Source organism: Cricetulus griseus, chromosome 9, assembly GCF_003668045.3.
Source record: "Cricetulus griseus strain 17A/GY chromosome 9, alternate assembly CriGri-PICRH-1.0, whole genome shotgun sequence".
Taxonomy (NCBI): domain Eukaryota; kingdom Metazoa; phylum Chordata; class Mammalia; order Rodentia; family Cricetidae; genus Cricetulus; species Cricetulus griseus.
The window spans coordinates 26,873,969-26,899,903 of record NC_048602.1 but is presented as its reverse complement, the minus strand read 5'-3'; the positions used below and the strand labels follow the sequence as shown (position 1 = coordinate 26,899,903).

General features: G+C 50.5%; 1 protein-coding gene across 1 annotated transcript; it reads left to right on the top strand.

Moving 5' to 3' along the window:
- Window positions 1-4,957: 4,957 nt before the first annotated feature.
- On the top strand, window positions 4,958-9,039 carry Lypd3 (LY6/PLAUR domain containing 3). The gene is made up of 5 exons (XM_027431131.2): window positions 4,958-5,042; window positions 5,507-5,638; window positions 6,623-6,793; window positions 7,142-7,303; window positions 8,528-9,039. Exons 1-5 carry the CDS (start codon window positions 4,958-4,960, stop codon window positions 9,037-9,039), a joined length of 1,062 nt encoding a protein of 353 aa, XP_027286932.1.
- The last annotated feature ends 16,896 nt before the right edge of the window (window positions 9,040-25,935 follow it).

Genomic DNA, 25,935 nt, shown 5'->3' with positions numbered 1-25,935 from the left:
ATCCCAGCATTCAGGAGGCAGAGGCAGGTGGATCTCTGGATCTCTGAGTTTGAGGCCAGCCTGGTCAAAAGAGTGAGTTCCAGGACAGCCAGGATGACACAGAGAAACCCTGTCTAGAAAAACCAAACCTACCAACCAACCAAACAAACAAACCAGATGGAGGACACAGAGGCACAGAGGCCAGGCAATTCCCTGCCACACCTGTAACCTCAGTGGCAGAGCCAGGAAGATGGCTGGGGCTTGTGGGCTGCCAGCCTTCCTCTAGATTCAGGGAGAGACCCCATCTCAAAGGGATAAAGGGGAGAGTAATGGAGCCAGACAGTGGGCATCTCCTCTGACATCCACAAGTACGGGTGTGTTCACACGCAGACCTTCTGTGTGCATACGCACGCATGTGCTCGCACACACAAACACATGCACAACAAATAAAAAGAGGGCTGGGGATGTAACTTCATGGGACAGCATTTGCCAAGTGTGTGTGAGGCCTGGGGTCCTATACCCAGCATCGTCAACAAACAAAACAAAACAATCCCCACACCATGAAACAAATAAAAGCAAGCAATCAAACAACCAAATAAACCAAAAAGCAAACGAACAACCGGAAGAGCCTCCATCGGTGACAAGTGACATTCGAAGACAGCTCTGAGTTCGAGTCCCGCTTCTGCCACTCCCAAGCCTCTCCCTGCCCCGGTTTCCTCTCCTGTGAAATGCAGAGCTGTCGTGGTCTGAGGAGTGTGGAGCACCAAGTTTGTTGTCCCGTGATGGCAGGAGCTCTTCTCACCTCACGGGAGAGAACCGATGAGAACAGACCTGTACTGTTTGGAAAAGATTCTGGAACAAAGCAAGGGCTTGATTCTTGGGTATTATTCTTATTGCTGTTGTGATTGATATTAATGTTAGAGAATGGAATTTAGAACAAGAAAGACCAGAAAATGGACTCAGAAATCTCCTGCTTCCCCCACTCCCTTTTCTTTTATATGCTGGAGATTGAACCCTGGGACTCATGCATAAGAAGCAAGAGCTCTACCACCGAGCCACGCCCCCAGCCCCTCACTGGGGGATTCTAGGCAGGGGCTCTACCACCGAGCCACGCCCCCAGCCCCTCACTGGGGGATTCTAGGCAGGGGCTCTACCACTGAGCCACACCCCCAGCCCCTCACTGGGGGATTCTAGGCAGGGGCTCTACCACTGAGCCACGCCCCCAGCCCCTCACTGGGGGATTCTAGGCAGGGGCTCTACCACTGAGCCACACCCCCAGCCCCTCACTGGGGGATTCTAGGCAGGGGCTCTACCACTGAGCCACGCCCCCAGCCCCTCACTGGGGGATTCTAGGCAGGGGCTCTACCACTGAGCCACGCCCCCAGCCCCTCACTGGGGGATTCTAGGCAGGGGCTCTACCACTGAGCCACGCCCCCAGCCCCTCACTGGGGGATTCTAGGCAGGGGCTCTACCACTGAGCCACGCCCCCAGCCCCTCACTGGGGGATTCTAGGCAGGGGCTCTACCACTGAGCCACGCCCCCAGCCCCTCACTGGGGGATTCTAGGCAGGGGCTCTACCACTGAGCCACACCCCCAGCCCCTCACTGGGGGATTCTAGGCAGGGGCTCTACCACTGAGCCACACCCCCAGCCCCTCACTGGGGGATTCTAGGCAGGGGCTCTACCACTGAGCCACGCCCCCAGCCCCTCACTGGGGGATTCTAGGCAGGGGCTCTACCACTGAGCCACGCCCCCAGCCCCTCACTGGGGGATTCTAGGCAGGGGCTCTACCACTGAGCCACGCCCCCAGCCCCTCACTGGGGGATTCTAGGCAGGGGCTCTACCACTGAGCCACGCCCCCAGTTCCTTGCTGGGAGATTCTTAAGTAATTGCTCTACCACTGAGCCAGGCTGCAACCTCTCACTGATTCTAGGAAAGCGCCGTACTGCTGAGCCAAGAAGCTGAACCACACCTTTAGGCTTCCCTCCCATTTGATTCATCAGTAATCCCTGCTAATTCTTCCTCTTAAAATGTTTTAGTTTTTTTTTTTTTTTTTCCAGCCAGCTCAGGCTGACCTAGAACTTGCTATCTAGTTGACGAAGCCTTAAACTTTCTGCGTTTACCACGTGTTGGGACTCCAGGCTGAATCACCACTCCTGACCAGAGAGACCTTTGTAAAGATTCGTGGTGGTTTGGGGGCCAGTTCCTGGAAGTGGGGTGTTGTTCTGCCCTGTCACAGAGCAAGGGCGGCGTTAGGGTCTTCATGAACCTGGTTTGGGAGGCAGGAAGAGCGGGCTGGGTTAAACTCGTCACTGACATTAATATAAGAACCTGAGCGACCGCTCATGCTGAGCAGGATGTGGGGTTACTGAGTCACACTGCCGTTCGTTCGTTCGTTCGTGTAACGATTTTGTCTGTTTCTGTGTTCGGGCGCAGTAGTGGGGTAGACTTGCTTTTGCATATGTCTTCCTTGGTCACAGGTGACTTTGGCCGAGGTCAGTGTTCTGTGAGATCGTTTATGTCCAATACAACCTCATGGTCCCTACATTAACCAGACAACTCCTGACAGTTTTTTTTTCCTCCTCTTCCTCCTCATTCTCTCCCCACCCCTGAAACAGGGTCTCACATCATCCAGACTGCCCTCAAAGTTACTATGTAACTGAGGGCGAATTCAGCTTCAGACCCTCCTGCCTCCGTCTCCATTGCACTCGCCTTTTGCAACTCTGGGGAGAGAAGCCAGGGTTCCGTGCATGCCAAGCAAGCAAACGAACGTCCTTTATTTTTCATCTGGACACTGCTCCAGTCTCTGTCCTCTACCCTTTGGCGAGCCTGGAGGGGCGTTTGAGACAGGGTTGCTCTAGATAGCCCAGGCGGCTTCCAACTCATGCAATCCTTTTGTCTCAGCTTCCTGAGGCTGGAATTGTAAGCTTGAACCATTACACCTAGCCTTCTCTCTTCTCCTTCTCCTCCTCCTCCTCCTCCTCCTCCTCCTCCTCCTCCTCCTCCTCCTCACTCCTTCTTATTCTTACCCTTGATTTTTGTACAAGCTCTCACTGTGATTCTTTCTCATTACATTTATTTATTTATTTATTTATTTATTTATTATTTAGTGCATATGTTGGAGGTGAAGGTAGATGTTGCAGGATATTTCAAATATCCCGCGACAGACACGCGGAGGTCAGAAGACAATGCCTCTCTTTCCACCCGGTGGGTTCCAGGGATCCAACTCAGGCTGACAGGCTAGGAGACAAGGGCCTCTGTGTTCTGAGCCGTCTCACCCACTTTCTCTCTCTAGATACAGTCTCTCTGTGTAGCTGGCTCTGCTCAAACGTGTTATGCTCAGTCCCCTAAGTGCTCAGATTATAGGACTGGGCCACCAGGCCCAGGCTCGGCCTCCTCATGTTTCTGTTGAAGGATGATGTACACCCATAAGTGCCTACATAGACAGCTCAGCAGATCTGTACACTCCCGTCACACGCAAGGCCACCCTCCCTAGATGGAGATGGAAGAGGTATCTTCCAGGACAAGACTCTAAGAGAGAATGCCTGTTCATTTTTCTCTCACTATGGGTTAGTTCCGTCTGTCTCAGAGCTCCAAATGGACAATGTCACATGGTGTGTTGTCTTGCTTATGGCTTCTTTGAGTCACACAGTTTTAAATATCCATCTCTGTAGCTGTGTGTACCATCTGTTGAAACTTCCCATTGCTGGGCAATTGAATGAAGGGACCACTCTTGGTTTTTACATTTGTTTTTATCCTTTTTTGGAAGGGAGGGATGATATTGGGGATGCGACCCAAGGCTTCATACATGCTAGGTGAGTGCTCCACCATGAAGCACTATCTTACCCCCTCACTGGGGGATTCTAGGCAGGGGCTCTACCACTGAGCCACGCCCCAGCCCCTCACTGGGGGATTCTAGGCAGGGGCTCTACCACTGAGCCACACCCCAAGCCCCTCACTGGGGGATTCTAGGCAGGGGCTCTACAACTAAGCCACACTCCCAGCCCCCCACTGAGGGATTCTAGGCAAGGACTCTACCACTGAGCCACACCAGGGGATTCTAGGCAAGTTTTCTACTGCTGACCCCTAGGCCACTATTCTAGATTTCCAATAACATTTTTGTTGTTTTAAATTTAAAGGACATATTGCGGTGCCCAGCACACATGATAGGTGTTCAAGAATTCTTTGTCCACTTTTATTTATTTTTGAGACTCACCTATGTATGCAATGCATTTTGATTTTATAGACCCTCTCAGTCATTTCTTGATAGATATTTGGTGTTATCTCCCAGCCCAACCATATTGAGAGTCATATTCACTTCTAAATCCCAACTCCTTTTCAGTTCTCTACCCTTACTCCTCCAAAGTCTTAATCTCTTAGCCGAGATGTTTATGTTTTGATTCTTTGAGATAGGATCTCACTCTGTAGTCCAGCCAGGCCTGGAACTCACTATGCTTCAGACTTCTGGCAATCCTCCTGCCTCAGCTCTCTAAGGGCTCTGATGACCGGCGGAGTGTCAATAAATGACTTGTAAATAACAGTTTTCCCAATTGTTTAACTAATGCCTGTCTCTGCTATCCGAGTAGGAGCTCTGTGAAGACACACAGGGGTTCTGCCTCAGTGTCCCCAATCAGCAGGCCAAGGCAACCCGAGCACACCTTGAATGCCCCTGTCTCTCTCTGAACCCTGGTACTCCCTTTGCCTCCAAACTCACACATCCTTTATCCAGGGGACTGTCAGGGAACCTCTACTCCCTCTTGCCCTTTCTCTCCTTGGCAAGGGCACAGGGCAGGGGCCCGCTCTCTCCCTGTGGCTGACGCACCTAAAGACGGGCCCGCCCCACAGCGGACGCTGAGTTGGCCTGGTTGGGCAAGGCCAGGGTTGCCCCGGGGTAGGTTACTCATCTGAGGCTCAGGTAAGAGGGCCCGGGCTGGAAGGCGGCACACCCAGGGGGGACGCGGAGAGAGCAGGACGCAGCCATGGATGCTGCCAAGAGAGGAGATGCACAGACAGTGGTCTGGACCACCGGCTGGCTGCTGCTGCTGCCGCTACTGCTCTGTGAAGGTCAGTGTGGCGCCAGCAGGGCAGAGTGGGGGGCTCCTGAGGAAGAAAATCCCCCAGCCCTTCACAGGAAGTCCTTTAAGGAAAGTTGATGCCAGTCAAAGGCAGGCTGTGAGTTCTATCCTGGGCAGAGAGGGGCTGTCGGGAAGGTTCTCCCACACTGAGCAGGCAACTGTGAGAGAGGTACCCCCCCCATTCCCGAGACAGGGGCTCCACGTCCGGGGTCTCCTCCCCTGAGAATAAATAGATGGGAGAGGAAAGCTCCCAATGCTGGCCCAGGGGGGCGGGAAGGAAGAGGGTCCTGCGTGTCCCCTGCCCTGTGACTTGTGGGAAGGCTTCTCCTGCTGCTCTGGCTGCTCGGTAGGATCGTCTCACCCGGGGACAGAGGCCACCTGGAAAGACTGTCTCCGGTGTTGGGATCAGTTTTTAACAAAGAGCACTCGGTTCTATCCGGCCCACACCCTCAGGAGCGCAGGCCCTGGAGTGTTACAGCTGCATTCAGAAGGCGGATGACGGATGCTCTCCGCACAAGATGAAGACGGTCAAGTGTGGTCCAGGAGCGGACGTCTGTACCGAGGCGGTGGGGGCGGTGGAGACCAGTAAGTACCACCCGGTGGTCCCTTCGGACTCCTCCGGGGAGACTCCGCCTCCTTACAGACCTTTCCATTTCAGCTCTCACCCAGACTTTGCAGCACAGGCTCGCACTTCTTTCTTTAGATAGGCAGGGGGCCGGGGTGGGGGTGGGGTTGATGGCTGCAAACTGCTCAGTACTGACCGGGAGAGCCCTAGGCTGAGGGCACATCCCACCACCCACTCCCAGCCTCACTCCCCACGTGAAGGCTCACCCACCAACACAGAGCTCACTGAGGCTCCGAGTCAAACTTCACTCTTAAGTTTGCAGGCTCCTTAGTAATGCCACCTTCCTCCCAAGTCATCTGTAGGGTACTGTGGTCTGGAACCCCGGCTCCAGATCACACACTAGATAAACCCGAGACACAGCCTCAGCTCCTTTGGCGTTTATGTTTTGAGACAGGGTCTTGCTAAGTCTCTCAGTTTGAACACTCCAATGAAAGTTCAGGCAGATGAATCTTCTCCCTCGGTCTCCCGAGTCACGGGGGTGACAGGCTTGTACCACCAGGTCCGGCTTTGTTTGCTCGTGGCAGGGTCTCGTTATGCACTGAAAGCTGAAAGGGGTTCCAGGTCCCTCTGCTTCAGCCTTCCCAGTAGCTGGGACTGCAAGGCTCGCTCGTACCACTACGTTTGTCCCTAGCCATTTTCCCCGCTTCCAGTATCTTAATTGAATCCCCCTGAAGCTACTCTCGGAGGCCCCCCCCCCCCCGCTTTTTCTGATGTACCCATCGAGGCCCCTCTCCTCCAGGCTCCTGTGGTAGCCCCTCTCTCAATCAGCCTGCTCTTCTCTTTGACACCCCCTCTCCCCCTGTAGCTCTCTTCCTAGGGATCTGCTCTCTTTAAGGTCCCCCCCACCCCCGCTCACCGAGGCAGACCCAGGAGCATTGTTCATTCAAAGCCCCGCCCCGCTGAGGCTCTGATTGCTCGCACCCCGCCCCCTTTTTTCCGTGCAGTCCACGGGCAATTCTCTGTGGCGGTGCGTGGCTGTGGTTCTGGACTCCAGGGCAAGAACGACCGAGGACTGGACCTGCACGGGATCCTGGCCTTCATCCAGTTACAGCAGTGCACCGAGGACCGATGCAACAACAAACTTAACCTCACCTTGCAAGGCCTCAACCCCGCAGGTCGGTGGCAGGCGGAGCCATACTAAGGCTGGGAGCCGAGGCTGCTGCAAGCTGAGGCAGGGCTGCGGGGGTGGCGGGTGAGAAGACCGGCGGACCTCAACGCTGCATGCAACCTAGGTTGCTACTGTAGGGGGTGAGGATAAGAGAAAAGCGACAGAGACGCAGGTACAGCAAGCCACGCCTGAGGAGCCCGCCTGTCGAGCTAGATGTCTCTGCAGGCCAAGCTGGCTTTGAACTTGCTGTCTTCCTGCCCTAGCTTCCTGAGTAGGTGGGAGCACAGGCCCGAGCCATCTCTTGACCCTTCCTTTTCTGTTTCCACTCCTTCCTGCTGCCCCCCAACCCCCGCAGGCAACGAGAGTGCGTATGAGCCCAACGGTGCACAGTGCTACAGCTGCCTGGGGAAGAGCCGCGAGGAGTGCCAGGGCACCATGCCTCCGGTTGTGAATTGCTATAACGCCAGCGGCCGCGTTTACAAGGGCTGCTTCGATGGCAACGTCACCTTGACGGCAGGTGAGCCAACCCCTGAAGGAGCTTGAGATAGCCCTTCGCAGCAGGAGGATGCTTCACCTAAAGGGTCCAACCCTACAACAAACGCTGGAAATTGCCCTTGATTTTGCTGCTTGCCTTGATCTACAGTATCATGGGAAATGCAGTCTAGTACCCTAAAGACCCCGCGATTGTGTGTGTGTGTGTGTGTGTGTGAACAATACTGTAGAAGATTGCCGGGTTTCATGGAGGACCATGAAACGAGACTTGTGTTTAAGCTTATAAACTTTTTAACTGTGTTCCCTGGGGAAATCTGGTTTGAGCCCTGAAAACTTAGGGGTCTCAATTGTTCCACAATATTAAGGGATAGAGTTCAGGGCTGGAGACATGGCTCAGTGGTAGAGGCCCCTTCTAGAATCCCCCAGTGAGGGGCTGGGGGTGTGGCTCAGTTGTAGAGCCCCTGCCTAGAATCCCCCAGTGAGGGGCTGGGGGCGTGGCTCAGTGGTAGAGGCCCTGCCTAGAATCCCCCAGTGAGGGGCTGGGGGCGTGGCTCAGTGGTAGAGCCCCTGCCTAGAATCCCCCAGTGAGGGGCTGGGGGCGTGGCTCAGTGATAGAGCCCCTGCCTAGAATCCCCCAGTGAGGGGCTGGGGGTGTGGCTCAGTTGTAGAGCCCCTGCCTAGAATCCCCCAGTGAGGGGCTGGGGGCGTGGCTCAGTGGTAGAGCCCCTGCCTGGAATCCCCCAGTGAGGGGCTGGGGGCGTGGCTCAGTGGTAGAGCCCCTGCCTGGAATCCCCCAGTGAGGGGCTGGTACACCATGGGAGAAGTTCTTTAATCCCTTCTGGTGCCAGGTATTTTTCAGGAGCTCTATTTCAGATTCTTAAGACTAAAATTTAGCAGGGAACTGATAAAGGAAAAGGTGAGGCTATGTTTGAGTTTTGATCACAGAATTGTCTCTGTTGAAGCCTTTCTTCCAAGACAAATCTGGAAACCTGGGTTCCACCCTTTTCCCCTCAAAGCATTTAGTGGAAACACAGTCCGTTGTGAGCAGATGGCAAGAGCATATTGCTCTGGAGAAAGTGGGACCAGAGTTAAGCTGTTTGCGTTCATGAGTTCACAGTCCTCCTCTGTGTCATGTCGGGGTTTGCTGCTCTTGTCTTGTTCCAGACCCCCGCCCCCACCCCAGGCTTCACTTAAGCTTGTGCCAACTCCTATTTGTCCAATGACAGGCCTTTCTGTGTCTCTCTTACAGCCAATGTGACTGTGTCCTTACCTGTCCGAGGCTGCGTCCAGGATGAGTCCTGCACCCGTGATGGGGTGACCGGTCCAGGCTTCACACTTAGTGGTTCGTGCTGCCAGGGACCCCGCTGTAACTCCGACCTCCGCAACAAGACTTATTTCTCCCCCCGAATCCCACCCCTAGTCCTACTGCCCCCTCCAACTACCCTAGCCCCATCTACTAGCACCCAGACCTCCTCCACCAGTACCTCCAAAGGCGCTGCAACCACAACCAACTCTACCACCAGGCCCACGTCCGCCCCAGCCAGCCACACTTCTCCCCACGCAGCAGAACACGAAACTGTACTGCAAGAAGAGGAGTCGCGTTTGACTGGAGGAGGTGCTGCGGGTCACCAAGACCGCAGCAATACGGGGAAGACCCCCCCAAAGGGCGGGGCTCAGATCCCGGCTAACCAAGGCTCTGTGGTTCTGGGGTCTGGGTTGCCAGCTCTTCTGTTGACTGTGGTTGCCGGTGCGCTGCTGTGAGATGCCCAACTCACCTTGCTTCCCTGGCCCTGGGGTACCAACTCTTTCCGTTTCCCACTGGACTGGACTGCCTCAGCCCCCGTCCTCCGGCTTCTCCAGTTCCACTCACTGCATTGGTTTGCAGTTCCGGGAAGCAGCCAACTGTTGTAAATACACTGCTGGGGTGGCCCAGCTTTTTGATGCCGCCACTGCATCCCCCGATGGCGACTAGGACAGGGGGAGGCAAAATCTACTGGCTGAGCGGTGGCCCGGATTGTCCCTGGCTAGCTTCCTCTTCCCGTGTTCATAGCTAGGCTGGAAGATTACCAGGCAGGTGGACAGTGGATTCATCTCCTGAATGCTGTACTTGCCTGCCGTCTTTCCAGGAATCCCGTTCCCGTCTTCCTCAGGAGACTGTGAACTGCTCTAGGAGAGGGACTTGCTCTCGCCTTTCTATGTGTTCTGGCTGGCACAGGAAGGCATCAATAAAGATTTAGTTACTTTGTATAGTGAGTTAACTGAGTCTCTTCCACCCCGTTCATCTTTCATACCAAGGTCTTTATAGCCTTTTTCTTCTTTTTTCTTTCTCAAAATGGAGCCAAGGACAACCCATTCTTAGCAAGTTTCAGGATAGCCAAGATTACACAGTAACGCCTTCTCCCTACCCCCCCCCCCCACATCCCCGATCATTATATACTTGAATAGAATTTAAAACTGGAAAGCTGGGATACGGCAGCACACACCTTTAGTCTCAGCACTTGGGAGGTAGAGGCAGGAGAATCAGGGCCAGCCTGGGCTACATGGAATTCTGTCTATTGAGATGGATCGCTGAGGAACAGGTGCCTGCTATCCTGCCTGAGGACTTCAGTTCAATCCTGGGAGCCCACATGGTAGAAAAAAAGGAGCTGCTTGTCCTCTGACCCCCACTTGTGAGCCATGGCTCACAAGTCTGTGTTCCCCTTCCCACAAACAAAATAAAAAAAATTACACATTATAAGGAAATTAACCATGGACAGGAAGGAAGGTAAGGCCTGAGAGAGTTGATAGATGAGACAGGCCACATACTCACTTTGTTCAACATATTTTGTTGAAATAGGTTCTGCTATGTAGCCCTGGCTGTCCTGAACTTGCTTCACAGGCCAGGCTAGCCTCGAACCCTTGACACAAAGACTTACCATGCATCTTCCATTAGCCTTGGACTGGGTCTCCAAAGTGCTGGGATTACAGGTCTGTACCTCACTTTAGCATCTCGGTTTTAGAAAGAGGTGATCAAGAAAGTAAGGTAGTAGGAGTTTGCAGAGATGGCCCAGTCAGTAAGGTTGGGCGTGCTTGCATGAGGATCTGGGTTTGGTCTCAGAAGCCACAAGAAAAAGCTGGCCACGGTGGCCCGTGATTATCATCCCAGCTCTCAGGAGTAGAGATGGAATGACAGAATTCCTGGGATAAGGAGCCAGCCAGCCAGCTGAGAGTTCCAGGTGAATGACAGGTCCTGTCTCAAGAAGCAAGGTGGGGGTCTGGAGAGATGAAGAGGTAAAGAGTAAAGAGCCTGGTTGGGTTCCCAACACCCACGTGGCTGCTCTCAAGCTTCAATAACACCAGGTCTATTGTATCCGATGTCCTCTTCTGGCCGTCATAGGAACTGCACGATGTGGTGCACAGACACACAAAGCACTCATACATACACATAAAAATAAATAAATCTTGCCAAGGTGCGGCCACAGCCTGGGTTCAGGTGCTGAGCCAGGGGAGAGGTATCAGTGAGAAGACACGAACTGTCCAACCACCAGATGAGTTTCACGCAAGTGGCTGGCCCCGATTAGCTCAAGCCGTCTTTATTTATACATCAAAAGCGTGCATGTTTTTCCATACCGACAAACAAGTTTTTCCCATCCCATCCTCCAACGTTAACCTCCGGCAAAACCAGATATGTCAAATATGTTTTTTTCCCCCAAATTTTGAACTAAAACATCTGTAAATCAAAAACAACACTTACCATTTTGCTTGCTTGGCCAAATATTGAGCTAGTTACATCCGTCTTTACAAAACTAAAAGGTGATAGACATAGGCACATATTCTCAATGAAGGAACCAGCTCCCCATTTCGGCAGCCATTACAGCTGAACACCTGCTTACCATGACCTTGTCCTAGTCACTAAAAGGTTAGGTGCCTGCCTCGTGGCAAGGAACCAATCAGAAGTTAGCTGGTGGCGCTATGCTTTACGGCTCTTGGTGTGCTTTATGAACAAGTACACAGCAATGACTCGCAGAGCATAGCAACCACCCTGGGAGGGCCTGTGGGCCATAACAACCAATTGACCAATCAACACAGGGCAAGCCCTCCAAGCCTGGAGCCACACCAATCCTGAGCCTGGGCATACCCCTAGACACTCCCCTTACGCTGCCCTACAAGATCTCTATACAGCTGGTTGGAGCTATCTTTGCTAGCCATCCACCATGGCGGGTGGGTGAAAGACCCGAGCTAACATGGGGTTAGCTCTTTAAACAATAATAAAGCCTCATACAGTTTGCATTAAGCTTTGGACTCCACCTGGTGTTTGGGGTGACCTCGGTCCTGGGCTGAGACCCCAGAGACCTGAGTTTTTCCGGGGGGTCTAACACTCAAGAATAACAATCCCGTTCAAAACCTATTTATAGAAATGGGGTGATATGGCCCAGCTTTGGTGGCACACGCCTTTAATCCCAGCACTCAGGAGGCAGAGGCAGGTGGATCTCTGTGAGTTCGAGGCCAGCCTGGTCTCCAGAGGGAGTGCCAGGATTGGTTGGCTTCAAAGCTACACAGAGAAATCCTGTCTCGAAAAACCAAAAAAAAAAAAAAATAATAATAATAATAAAAAGAAAAAAAAGAAAAAAAAAAAGAAGAAATGGGGTGATCTGCCTCCATACTGTCAGCACTGAATGAGAACAGCTCCCAGGGTCTGGGGTGACAGCTGGCATCCCTGGACAAGAAACCCGAGAAGTATCAGCTCCAAAGAATTTTAGGGGAAAACATTCAAGAAAAGTTGGGTTTTCCATGAATGACCACGTCTGTCCCATGCATGGCTGACAAAATGACACTAAAACTGTCAAGAGAACCATCAATACTCTGAGAGAGAAGAGAGCATGCAGGTGGCGTGGCCCCAGCAATATTCTGTGCTGTCCCGATGTCCGCTGGTTCTTGCCAAGTGATACTGTCCCTGTGGACTTTTGCCTCATCTGGAGACCCGTTGGACAAGCACTCACATACTGGTTCAAAACTGGGCTGCACGGCTCCCAACAAAATCTTAAGTAATGAAGGTGGGCGGTACCTGAGGGGGGCAGGTGAGAGAGTGTGTACCTGCACACTCAGAGAGAAGACTGGAGAATACTCAAAGAAAGAAGGAGAAGGTGACGGAAGACAAAGGAGAGTGCCTTAGACAGGCTCCCTGCGACCAAAGTGGAATTAAATAAAGAACTATAACCCGCCAAATAAACAATAAGTAAACCAAAAAGTAATCCATATGGAAGAAACGCAGGCTTGTATTGAAAGTCATAAGAGCCCATATTGGGAAATACGAGTCATCACTGGTATGAATACATAAACACTAAGATGGATGTCCTAGTTTGTGTCAACCTAGATGGATCTGAGAAGTTGCAATTTCAGTTGAGGGGCGGCCTCTGTCACACTGGCCTGTAAGAATGTCTATGGGATACTTTCTTGATTACTGATTGACATGAGAGGGTCCAGCCCACAGTGGGTAGGGGCATCCCTAGGCAGGTGGACCTGAGCTGTATAAGAAAGATAGCTGAGCAAGCCACAGAGAGCAAGGGCCAGTGAGCATCATGGCCTCTGCGTCAGTTCCTGTCTCCAGGTTCCTGCCTTGGCTCCTCTCAATGTCAGATGATAACATGGAAGCATGAGACAAATAAATCCTTTTCTCCCTCAAGTTTCTCTTGGTCAATGTTTTATCATAGTAACAGATAAGGACATTGGGAGTGGTATGACCCAGTGAGGTGGATCAAACATTCAAGGCCAATTTGGGTTACTTAAGACCCTGTCTCAAAAAAACAAAAAACAAAAAACAAACCCAATAAATAAAAAGAAATGAAAATTGGCCGGGGGGAGTGACTTGATAGAAAGCGTGCCTTTGTAACACGAATAAATAAATGACCCAGAGACTGATATTGGGGTTCAAGCTTCAAGCAGAATATCAGAAAAGCAAAGCCGGCCACTGGCTCTCACCTCTAGCTGAGGCTGAAAGGGCTGTTCACACACAGGAGCTCTTCACCAAGTCTCAAACTGCTGCCTCTCCTCAGTGTGGCAAGAGAACAAATGCCTCTTTGAGACTTTGCTCCTGTTTTATATACTTCCCTACTGTTGGGATTAAAGGTGTGAGCTGTAATTCTCTTTTACATTGGTTCACTCTTGTGTAGATCTGGGTGGCCTTGGACTCACAGAGATCTGTCTATCTCTTAATCCTGAGTCCTAGGATTAAAGGTATGTACCACCTCCTCTTAGTTTCTGGCTTCTGGGATTAAAGGTGTGTGTCACCACTGCCTGATCTTTATAACCTGAGGCTGACTTTGCTTTCTGAATCCTCAGTCAAGCTTTAGTAAGTCATAAATAAGGTATCACTACATGTCTTAGTATTCAGGGAGTCTTGTCTTTGAACCCCAACACTTCATAAAACCGGGTGAGTTGGTTCATGCCTGTAATGCACTTGGCAGTGGAAGGCAGGACAGTCAGGAAGTTTATGGTCTTCCTTGGCTATATAGTGAGCTGGAGGATAGCCTGGGCTAGAAAAAAAGGAACAAAGAAAGCTCTTGTTTTTTTCTTTTCTATTTTGGTTTTTCAAGGCAGGGTTTCTCTGTGTAGCCCTGGTTGTCCTGGAACTCACTCTGTAGACCAGGCTGGCCTTGAACTCTCAGAGATCCTCCTGCCTCTGCCTCCCTAATGCTGGGACCAAAGGCGTGCACCACCACTGCCTGGCAGAAAGTTCTTTCTTGTGATCCAAAGTTGACTAATGAAAATCGAAGACCTATCCAGGTAGACATGGTGGCATATAGCTAACAGTTCAGCTCTTGGGAGGCTGTGTCAGCAAGACTGAAAAGTCAAGGCCAGTCTGAGTGATATAGGGAGATGATTCTCAAAAAACAGAAAAGCAAGGGGCTCTGAGGTGGTGCAGCTCATGAGGGTTTGAGTTTGGGTCCCTAGCACCCAGGTAAAAGCTGGCTGGCTGTGGTGTGTGCCCTGTAAGAGGGGAGGCAGAGACAGGAGGATTCCTGACCTTGCTGTTGGCTGGTCTTGCCAGGCAGTAAACGCCAAGTTCAGGGAAAGAGACTGTTACGATGAATTTTTCTGCCACCCACTTGAGTTCTGCCTGCCACGTGGACGGCCAAAATAATACACAGAGACTTATATTAGGTACAAATGCTGCTTGGCCAATGACTAGGATTTTTCATCTGCTAGTTCAGTTTTAATTATCATAAATCTATATATTTTATAAGACTTATCTTGTCGGACACCTTCCACTGGTGTCCTCATCCCTGGGATCACATGGTGGCTCAGAGCAGAGAGCAGGAGGAAGAACGAAGGGGAAAGGAACAACTTCCTGCTTGTCCTTGCTTAAATATGAGTCTCCCTGCTATGCCATTTCCTGCCTGGATCACCACTTCTTTACTACATTTCCCAGAATCCTCCTTGATTCCTAGTCCCATCTAAGTTGCTGCCTCATTGGCCAAAAAGTACTTTATTCAACAATCAATAAGATGAACATACACAGAAGTACATCCCCCATCAAGAGACCCTGTCTCAAAGACAAAGAAGGAGAGATCAGAGAAAGAAGTCCAAGTTGAGCGCTGGCCACCATAGCTCCCGTACACAATCACATGCTCACACACATGCACCTACACCCACATGAACACAAATGTGTGCATGCGTTTATAACACACACACACACACACACACACACCATTTAAAACATCTGACCAGCCAGGCACTGGTGGCGCACGCCTTTACTCTCAGCATTTGGGAGGCAGAGGCAGGTGGATCTTTGTGAGTTTGAGGCCAGCCTGGTCTACAGAGTGAGTTCCAGGACAGCCAGGGATACACAGAGAAATCCTGTCTCAAAACAACGACAATGGGCTGGAGAGATGGCTCAGAGGTTAAGAGCACTGCTGCTATTCCAGAGGTCCTGAGTTCAATTCCCAGCAACCACATGGTGGCTCACAACCATCCGTTATGAGATTTGGTGCCCTCTTCTGGTGTGCAGATATACATGGAAGCAGAATGTTGTATACACAATAAAATAAAAATAAAATCTAAAAAAAATTATTAAACAAACAAACAAACAAACAACGACAATAACAAAACAAAACAACCAACAAGCAAACTAAGCGTCAAAAAAGAAAGAAATCTTTTGTTTTTGGTTTTTCAAGACAGGGTTTCTCTGTGTAGCTTTGGAGCCTATCCTGGCACTCGCTCTGGAGACCAGGCTGGCCTAGAACTCAAAGAGATCCATCTGCCTCTGCCTCTCAAGTGCTGGGATTAAAGACATGTGCCAGCAACGCCGTGCAAGAAAGAAATCTGAAAGAAGTATAGATAGAGTCAAAATGTGACAAAAGAACCCTCATCAGAGCAATCACTGGTTCAGTCAAAAACCGCTAACACAGGGGAGGCACAGGGTACACCTACAGGCTCCAGTTAGACCAACACTAGATGCTTATAAACACCACAGATGGGAACAGTGACGTAACAGGGAGAGCACTGCAAACTGCACCTGAACCAAGTAATCAGGAGCATGGGGAGCCATGGACAAACAGACACCACGTGGGTTAAACCGGGCAGAGAAGATGCACAGAACCTGACTGTAGTCACATGGAAACAGCAGACAGGTCCCCCAAGGTGCAGGGAGGGATGGGTGTCCTCTACTAGAGCGGACTGAGTCACTTGCAAAAATGTTTTGGGGACGTGGAGTGTGGAGCAGGGCTGGTGCTTGCACTCGGTGCTTCACACACACACGACATTACCATAAGTAAAATTCAGCTAAAAAAAAAAAAAAAAAAACCGAAAACTCAGCACAGGTGTAAACAGAGTGGGACGCCATTTGTAGGCAGAGTTTCTCATTGAGACCACTGATCAGCTCTCTCCTGCCAGCTGGTTCCCAAATAATCACCCGGAAGCTTATTAGTAATTATAAGTGCTCTGCCGATAGCGTAGGCTTGTTACTAAATAGCTCTTACAATTTCAATTAACCCATTTTTTTTCTTTTTTAGCTCGGCATGTTCATCTTGCTTCTTTCTGAGTCTTCCCGCCACCCCCGTGATTCAGCCCTTCACTCCAGAGTCCTCTTAGTTTGGGTCTCCTGCCTAACCTCTTCCTGTCCAGCTGGTGGCCAGTCAGCTCTTTTATTAAACAAATTAGAAGGTGCCTTGGCAAAGACATGTCTTCACGGTGTACCAAAAGTTTATTCCACAACACAGAGGGGCTGGAGCGATAGCTCAGTGGCTAAGAGTGCCAGCTGTTCGTGCAGAGGATCCGGTTTGATACCAACACCCACATCAGGAAGCTCACAACCACCCCTAACTCCAGTTTCAGGAGATCCAATGCCCTGTCTTGACTTTTGCAGGCACTAGGCATGCAAAGCAGTCATACAAATTAGGTAAATGAATAAATCTTTAAAAACCCTCAAGAATCCACACTTGAGTTCATGTGTGCTCGGCTATTAATTTCTATGTGTGCCTAATGTGTATTTAAGAGACAGATGTTTAGGGCTAAAGGAGCAATGTGCCAATAACTTTCAGACTATTCAGAATAAAACATGTAATACTAGAGAACTGATGAAGGATAGACATTAATAACTTATTTGTAGAAAGTCTTGTTAGGTAGCCCAGGTTGATCTTGAACTCAAGATCCTTCTGGTTCAGACTTGCACGTTTTGAGAGGTTTGTCTGCATTCTTTGCACTTTTTTTGAAAAACAGTCTTATGTCGCCCAGGTTGGCCTTGAACCCACAATGTACCTAAGGGTGGCCTTGAACTCCCAATCCTCCAGCTCCCACCCCCCAAGTGCTGGGGACACTGGTGTTCATCACTGTGCCTCGTTTCTTTCTTTCAAATACCCTGTTTGAATCACTCCTTGCTGAATGAGTTGGAGCATGTCAAATGGTATTTTTGGTTTTCAGTATTGCCTCACCAGAAGAACGGAGCATACCACATAATATAGGTATGAAGATAAGATCTCATAAATCATCTAAACCAATTCAGGGTGCTCCCAATACTCAATAAATGTTATTCTTATAATTTCCACAGAGTCTGGCACGGGTTCTACACATCGATCCTTGTGGTTTATTTGTTTTTGTGTTTTTTAAAATTTTTTTCCAACTTTTTTATTTGAATTAGAAACAGGATTTGTTACATGGCAATCCCAGTTCCCTTCTCCCACCCGTCCTCCCCTACCCCCCCCAATTAAAACCTTATCTGTCACATATCTTTTCTGCTCCCCCTGGAGGGTGAGGCCTTCCATAGGGTGTCATCAGAGTCTATCATATCCTTTGGGATAGGGCCTAAGCCCACCCCCATGTGTCTTGGCTCAGGGAGAATTCCTCTATGTGGAATGGGCTCCCAAAGTCCACACCTATGCTAGGGATAAATACTAGGCTTCTACAGGAGGTCCTATAGATTTCTGAGGTTTCCTCACAGAAACCCATGTTCCTGGGGTCTGGATCAGTCCCATGCTGGTATCCCAGCTATCAGACTGGTGATCAAGAGCTCCCGGATGTTCAGGTCAGCTGTTTCTGTGGGTGTTTTTTTTTTTTTTTTTTTTTTTTTTTTTGAGACAGGGTCTCTCTGTATGGCTTTGGAGCCTATCCTGGCACTCACTCTGTAGACCAGGCTGACTTCGAACTCACAGAGTTCTGCCGGCCTCTGCCTCCCGAGTGCTGGGATTAAAGGTGTGCACCACCAACACCCGGAAATCCTTGTGGTTTTGGTGGCTGTTCTGGAAGTTGCTCTGTAAACCAGTCTGGCCTTGAACCCACAGAGGTCTGCCTGCCTCTGTCTCTTGAATGCTGGGAATAAAGTTGCCTGCCATCATGGCTAGCATTGCTGTTGACTTAAAAATATTTATTTTTATTTGTGTGTGCATATATGTGCATGTGTGTGTATGTGCATTAGAGCTCCCTGGAACTGGAGTGACAGGTGGTTGTGAGCCACCCGATGTGGGTGCTGGATTTGAACTCAGATCCTCTGTAAGAGTAATATGTGCTCTTAACCGCTGATCTATCTATCCAGCCATTATCTTTGGTCACTTTTGGACATTTCCTCAGCCCTCACAGGCAAGTTATTTTTTTTTCCTAGGCTCCACCCACGTGGGCCCTATCATTAGGATAGATTCAGTTGTCAGTGAACTGTAATCCTAATTGCCTTGATGAATGACGGGATAAACTTCCCTGTGGGTGGGGTGAGAGTTGCATTAACGCTGGAATCCGTGTCTCTCCTAGGCTTGCATTAGATCAGGAAGAAGATGGGCAAGCTGGTTACATCCTGTTTTTACTGCCGAGGTGAACTGGGCAGGTGACTTCATTTCTGTGTGCCCACTGTCTCCTCTGTGTAACCACACGGACTTCCGAGCACGAGCCTGAGAGCGAGTCCTGTGGGAGAGGATCATGCGCAGAGCACGATGGAAGCAACTGTTGGTTCTAGCCTCTGTCTGCTGCTTTCTTTGCTTACATCTCCCAGGCAACACGCACAGTGCCAGCCTGTGAAACACACAGGAGGATCTGAGTGTCAAGCTAGTGAGTCAGAAATTTCCGGGCTAGGATGTAGCTCAGTGAGCGGAGTGTTTGCCTACAGTATAGGCTGAGGATATAGTTTAGTGGTGGAGTCCCTGCCTAGAATCCCCAGGGAGGGGCTGGGGGCGTGGCTCAGTGGTAGAGCCCCTGCCTAGAATCCCCAGGGAGGGGCTGGGGGCGTGGCTCAGTGGTAGAGCCCCTGCCTAGAATCCCCAGGGAGGGGCTGGGGGTGTGGCTCAGTGGCAGAGCCCCTGCCTAGAATCCCCCACAGAGGAGCTGGGGGCGTGGCTTGTGGTAGAGCCCCTGCCTAGAATCCCCCAGTGGTGGGCTGGGGGCGTGGCTCAGTGGTAGAGCCCCTGCCTGGAATCCCCCAGTGAGGGGCTGGGGGCGTGGCTCAGCGGTAGAGCCCCTGCCTAGAATCCCCCAGTGAGGGGCTGGGGGCGTGGCTCAGTGGTAGAGCCCCTGCCTGAATCCCCCAGTGAGGGGCTGGGGGCGTGGCTCAGTGGTAGAGCCCCTGCCTGGAATCCCCCAGAGGGGCTGGGGGTGGCTCAGTGGTAGAGCCCCTGCCTGAATCCCCCAGTGAGGGGCTGGGGGTGTGGCTCAGTGGTAGAGCCCCTGCCTGGAATCCCCCAGTGAGGGGCTGGGGGCGTGGCTCAGTGGTAGAGCCCCTGCCTGGAATCCCCCAGTGAGGGGCTGGGGGCGTGGCTCAGCGGTAGAGCCCCTGCCTGGAATCCCCCAGTGAGGGGCTGGGGGCGTGGCTCAGCGGTAGAGCCCCTGCCTGGAATCCCCCAGGGAGGGGCTGGGGGCTGTGGCCCTGCATATCACAAGACTTTGGGTTTCATTCACAACACCACCAAAGAAAACCAATTTACCGAATAAACAATGCATCAGTGTTCATGCATGCAATCCCAGAATTTTTGAGACTGAGGCTGGAAGACTGCCAAGAAGTCAAGGCCCTAACTAGGTGAGGTAGTGAGATCTCATCTCAAAAATAAATTTTTATTGGAGACATAGAAACAGCAGGAAGTGGAGTTGTCTTTAGTCACGGAGAAAGGCCGACAGTAAGTCTTCCCTGTGTTTTTCCCAAGCTTTGAGGTCCATGCTTGAGGAACAGATTTCAACAGCAGGCAGGGCTTATGACAAGGGAAAGGCGGCCCTGCTTAAACTGGCCTTGCTGGTTCTTTCCCAGTGTGTGATTTTAATGAAGGGTTTATTTTGTTTTAATTATGTAACCAATCATGAATATATTCTTGCTGGAAAACATGCAACACACCCACACACGCTTGCACTCCTGCACTCCTGTGTGCACATGCACGCACCCCCCCACACCTGTGCATGTACATATGCACACACGAGCACACACACGAGCACACACACGAGCACACACATACACACACACATACACACACACATACACACACACACACACACACACACACACACACACACACACACACACAGGAGCTGAGCCCTTCGAGGACTGGGCTGTCAATCAACTGGGGCAGGGAAGCTGGAACATAGCTGCAAATGTCTTTTTTTTTTTTTTTTTAAGATTTAAAACTTTTTCTTTTTGGTTTTTTGACAGGGCTTCTCTGTGAGGCTTTGGAGCCTATCCTGGCACTGGCTCTGGAGACAAGGCTGGCCTCGAACTCACAGAGATCCACCTGCCTCTGCCTCCGGAGTGCTGGGATTATGGCATGCACCACCAACGCCTGGCAAGATGTAAGACTTTTCTTTCTTTCTTTCTTTCTTTCTTTCTTTCTTTCTTTCTTTCTTTCTTTCTTTTTTTTTTTTGGTGTTTCAAGACAGGGTTTCTCTGTGGCTTTGGAGGCTGTCCTGGAACTAGCTCTTGTAGACTAGGGTGGTCTCGAACTCACAGAGATTCACCTGCCTCTGCCTCCTGAGTGCTGGGATTAAAGGCGTGCGCCACCAATGCCTGGCAAGATTTAAAACTTTTTAAAGATTTATTTATTTTATTTTCTGTGTCTAAGTGTTTTGCCTACATGTATGCTGTACATCCTATACATGCCGGGTGGTCTTAGAGGTCAGAAGAAGGCATCAAATTCCCTTGAACTGGAGTTATGGAGGGTTTTGAGCCACCATGTGATTGTTGGGAATGGGACTGAGAGGGTGTGCAAGACCAATAATGCTTAGCCACCAAGCCATCTCTCTGCTCTTATCTCTCAAAATGATAAATGTGCTGGGCGTTGGTGGCACACGCCTTTAATCTCAGCACTTGGGAGACAGAGGCAGGAGGATCTCTGTGAGTTCGAGGCCAGCCTGGTCTCCAGAGCGAGTTCCAGGATAGGCTCCAAAGCTACAGAGAAACCCTGTTTCGAAAAAACCAAAAAAAAAAAAATGATAACTGCATGTAACTTACTAACAATTATTAGTGAGTGGGAGTTGGGGAGATGGCTCAGAGGTTACGAGCGCTGGCTGCTCTTCCCAGGGACCCGGGCTCAATTCCTAGCACCTACATGGTGGCTCACAACTGTCTGTAACTCCAGTTCTGGGGACCTGACACCCTCACACAGACATGCATGCAGGCAAAATACCAATGCACATAAAAATAAACTTGGGGGAAAAAAGGGAAAAAATAAAAAAGGGAAAATTATTAATGTGTGCATGTGTGTGTGTGTGTGTGTGTGTGTGGAGGGTGTCTGTGCCAGAATGTGGAGGTCAGAGGACAGTTTTGTGGAGTTATTTTCTCTCTTTCCACCTTTGAATAGGTTTCAGGACTTGAACTTGGGTTGGCAAGCTTTCAAGCAAGTGCCTTCCCCGTGCTGAGCCGCCAAAGGAGCCCTGCATGTTCTTACCCCTGGCAAAGGATTTGTCTTGAAGGTCTTGATTGACTCATATGGCTGGCATGAGGCTGGTTCAAGGACAGAAACTGAAATACTCTGTAATATCAAAACTAACACGCAAAGAAACAAAGTCCAGGAATTGGCATGGAGGTGGTGGTCTGGAAGATGATTCACTGTGCCCGAGGACCTGAGTTCCGGTCCCTAGAAGCCACATAAGAGGCCAGGTGTGGCTGTCGTGTTGTGTGATTGCAGTTCCAGTGCTGGGGAGGTGGGGACAGTGGATCCCTGGGACTTGCTCACCAGGTGACAAGCTTTGTCTGCACGCCCCAGGTCCTAGTATGGGACCACATCTCAAAAGCAAGGCGGGACTGGGTGTGAGGTCCTGCACCAGCTCTAGGAAGGCAGAGAAAGGCGGATCTCCCATGATCCCCCAGGGCAGCCTGGTCTACATAGTGAGCTCCCAGGACGGCTAGAGCTACACAGTGAATTTTTTTTTTTTTTTCTTTAGGTGGATGTCATTTGAAGGACACTGCTGACTGACCTCTGGCCTCCATTCACACCTGTGTGCGCCTCTCCTTATACACACACAAACACTTGAACAGACACACACACACACACACACACACACACAGAGAGAGAGAGAGAGAGAGAGAGAGAGAGAGAGAGAGAGAGCAAAATAAACCTCAGGAATAAGAGACCGGCCAGTTCGCTGGGGACATATTCACATAGCTTGATAATTTTTTGTTTTTTGTTTCTTTTTTGTTGTTGTTGTTGTTGTTTTTTCGAGACAGGGTTTCTCTGTGTAGCTTTGGAGCCTATCCTGGCACTCGCTCTGGAGACCAGGCTGGCCTCGAACTCACAGAGATCCGCCAGCTCTGCCTCCCGAGTGCTGGGATTAAAGGCGTGCGCCACCAATGCCCGGCTTATTTGTATTTTTTTTTGTTTTGTGATAATTTATAAATGTAAAACAAACAAACAAACAAAAATCCCAACAGTATCAACGCTGTGGCGGCACACAGCTGCAATCCATCTTCTTGGGAGTCTGAGGTGAGAGGGTCACGGTTTTGAGTTCTGTCTAGGGTACTTGGTGAAACTCTGTCTCAAAATGAAAAATAAAAAAAAAAGGAACCTGGGTTGTAGCTAAATAACAGAACACCCCTAAAGCATTCCTGAGACCCTAGGCTAAAGTCCCAATAGTGCCCCCCAAAATGAACAAAAACTAAAATTAAAACAAAAAAATATCAACAACAAAATCAACATATATATATATATATATATATATATATATATATATATATATATAACATCTCTATATATGTTAATCTGGAGCAATCTTGAAGATTTAAAAATGACTTTTTCTTTTTTTTTAATTTTAATTTTATTTTATTAGTTCAAATTAGGAACAAGCTTGCTTCAGATGTCAATCCCGTCTCCCTCTCCCTCCCCTCCCCCCAACATCCCGCGTGCCCCTAGCCATCCCCCCTCCACTCCCCAGGCAGGGTAGGGCCCTCAAAAGGGGCTCCCCAAAGTCCACCACATCATCCTGGGCCAGGCCTAGGCCCTTCCCCACGTGTTCAGGAAAAATGACTTTTTCTTAAACCTGTATTCTTCTTTCATACGGACTGCAGTCTTCCCTCCCTCCCAGCCCCTCCCCCAACCTCCTCTTCCCCCCAGATGCATTCCTTTTCTGTCCCCCCAAAACCAAACACACACCCCCCAAAACAAAACAAAACAAACACCAGGCCTCCCATGGGTATCCCCAGAACATGGCTTAACAAGACACAGTAAGACTGGGCACAGACGCTCATATCGCGGCTGAATGTGGGGAGCCAGAAGGCGGAAAAGGGTCCTAAGCTCCCCCGTCCCCCACCGCTGGGAGTCCCACAACTTAGCTACACAACCGTTCCGTATGCAGAGGACCCACGCAAGGTCTGTGATTGTCACTTCAGTCTCTGTGACCCCTACGAACCCTGCTTAGTTGATTCTGTAGGTGGTGTTCTCCTGGTGTCCTCAACCCCTCGGCTCCCACAATCCTTCCTCCCCCTCTTCCTTGGGGTTCCTTGGGGTTACCCTGGCACTGCCTAGCATTTGGCTGTGGGTCTCTGCATCTGCTCCCATCAGCCTCTCTGATGGCAATTGGCTTCTGATGGCAATTGGCTAGGTACCAATCTATGAGTATAGCATAGGAATAATGAAATGACTTTTTTTTTTCTAAAGATTTTATTTATTTATTATGTGTACAACATTCTGCTTCCATGTCTATCTGCACACCAGCAGAGGGCGCCAGATCTCATAACGGATGGCTGTGAGCCACCATGTGGTTGCTGGGAGTTGAACTCAGGACCTCTGGAAGAGCAGCCCGTGCTCTTAACCTCTGGGCCATCTCTCCAGGCCCCTGAAATGACTTTTGTTGTCAGTCACGTTTGCTTCTATCCTGGTTTCTGGCTGTCCCGCCTCTGGCTCCTGGCTCTCCAGGCAGTGTTGGACATGGGCTCCCTCTCGTGGCTGGACCTCAAGTTTGACTCATGGGTTGGCGACTCCCACAAGTTCTGTGTCACCATTGCTCTTGCAGGCCGACAGATGGTAGGTCAAAGGTTTTTATGGCTGGGTTGATGTCTCAGTCCCACTGTTAGGAGCCTTGCTTGGTTATAGAAGATGGTCAGTCTGGGCTCCGTGTTTCCCACAACTAGGAGACTTCTCTGGGGTCACTCTCATAGACTCCGGGGGATTTCCACTGCCCTAGGTTTCTACATCTCCTGCCAAATCTCCCTCCACGCCCCCCATTTCAGTCCTCTCTCCCAGTACATTCTCCCCCCGTCACTCCTACCCCCTGCCAACCTGATCCCTCCTGTTCCATCTCCACCTGTCCCCAGGCCACCCATAAAAATCTATTCTATTTCCCCTTCCCAGAGAGATGCACAGGCCCCACCCTACCCTCCTTGTTATCTAGCCTCTCTGGCTCTGTGGATTGTAGCATGGTTCTCCTTTACAGGAGAGAGTGTGTGCAGTGCTTCCCACCCTGAAGCTTGCAGACTCGGAGCCTCAACCTTCCAATGGTGGAGATCTGTCCAGCTGGGGATCAGACACTATAGAAAAGAACCCTTGAGCTTGCGGCGGGTGGGTATCGGCGTGGTTAGTATATTTACCTAGTGCGTGTGAGGTTTGAGGCCCTGGGTTCTAGCCTCAGGATAAGGCAAAAGAGTCCTGTGTATTCGTGGGAAAGGGTGGTGCACGCAGGTGCAACCCTGTGAGTTCGAGGCCAGCCTCGTCTACAGAGCTAGTTCCAGGACAGCCAGGGCTGTTACACAGAGAAACTGTGTCTCGGAAAACCAAACCAAACCAAACCAAACAAATAAAACAAAAACAAACAAAAAAGCCATAAAAGTTAAGAACATCTAAAAATTTTTTAATTAATTGTGTGTGTGTGTCACCTGCCATAGTCAGAAAAGGGTGTTGGATTCCTTGGAGCCGAAGTTATAGGCAGTTTGAGAGGCACCGGACACGGGTGCTGAAAACTGAACTTGGGACCTCTGAAAGAGCAGACGGTGCTAACTGCTAAGCCATCTCTCCAGTCCAAATATTAATTAGTGTTTTTAGGGCACCGGATTCTGGGGCTGTTTGTCTTAGAAGCACGACACAAGTCTATCCTGTCTGAAAGCCTCGGTCCCCTTCACAGTTGGATTCCTTTGCAAATCTGGTCAAGTCTCCCATCGCCTGTAATCCTTTTGTGACTTCCCACTGGGGTCAAAGTTAAAGTCCCAATGCCTGCTAACCGGTCCTTCCTTACCTTGCCCCCAGTCACAGTTGTCATTAGCCTCTCTCCTTCCAGTTTGCTGGTTTCTTTTCTTTTCTTTTTTTGGTTTTTCTAGACAGGGTTTCTCTGTGTAGCTTTGGAGCCTATCCTGGCACTCGCTCTGGAGACCAGGCTGGCCTCGAACTCACAGAGATCCTCCTGCCTCTGCCTCCCGAGTGCTGGGATTAAAGGCGTGCGCCACCAACGCCCGGCCAGTTTGCTGGTGTTTTAACTAACCTAACGGTCTGCTGGCTCCCAGATCTTTGCTCCTGTGGTTCCCTCTGCTGTCCCCTTGTCCTCCTCCTCCCTCTACCTGCTGAAACTGTTCTGGTTCTCTCAAGACTCAGTTCAGATACCTCCTTCTTCAGACAACCTTCCCTGATCTGCAGTCCCGGGCCTCCGGAGGAACTCCTCTGTAACTGCCACTGTCTCAGGGCACGAACCCATCTCTGCCGCTGGACTTTGTGTCCCCTGAGGGTAGTGCTGGACTGTGATGTACGCGTGATACAGCTCCAGGATGGGGCAGTCACAGAGCGTTTCCCGAAGTGTCTGCCC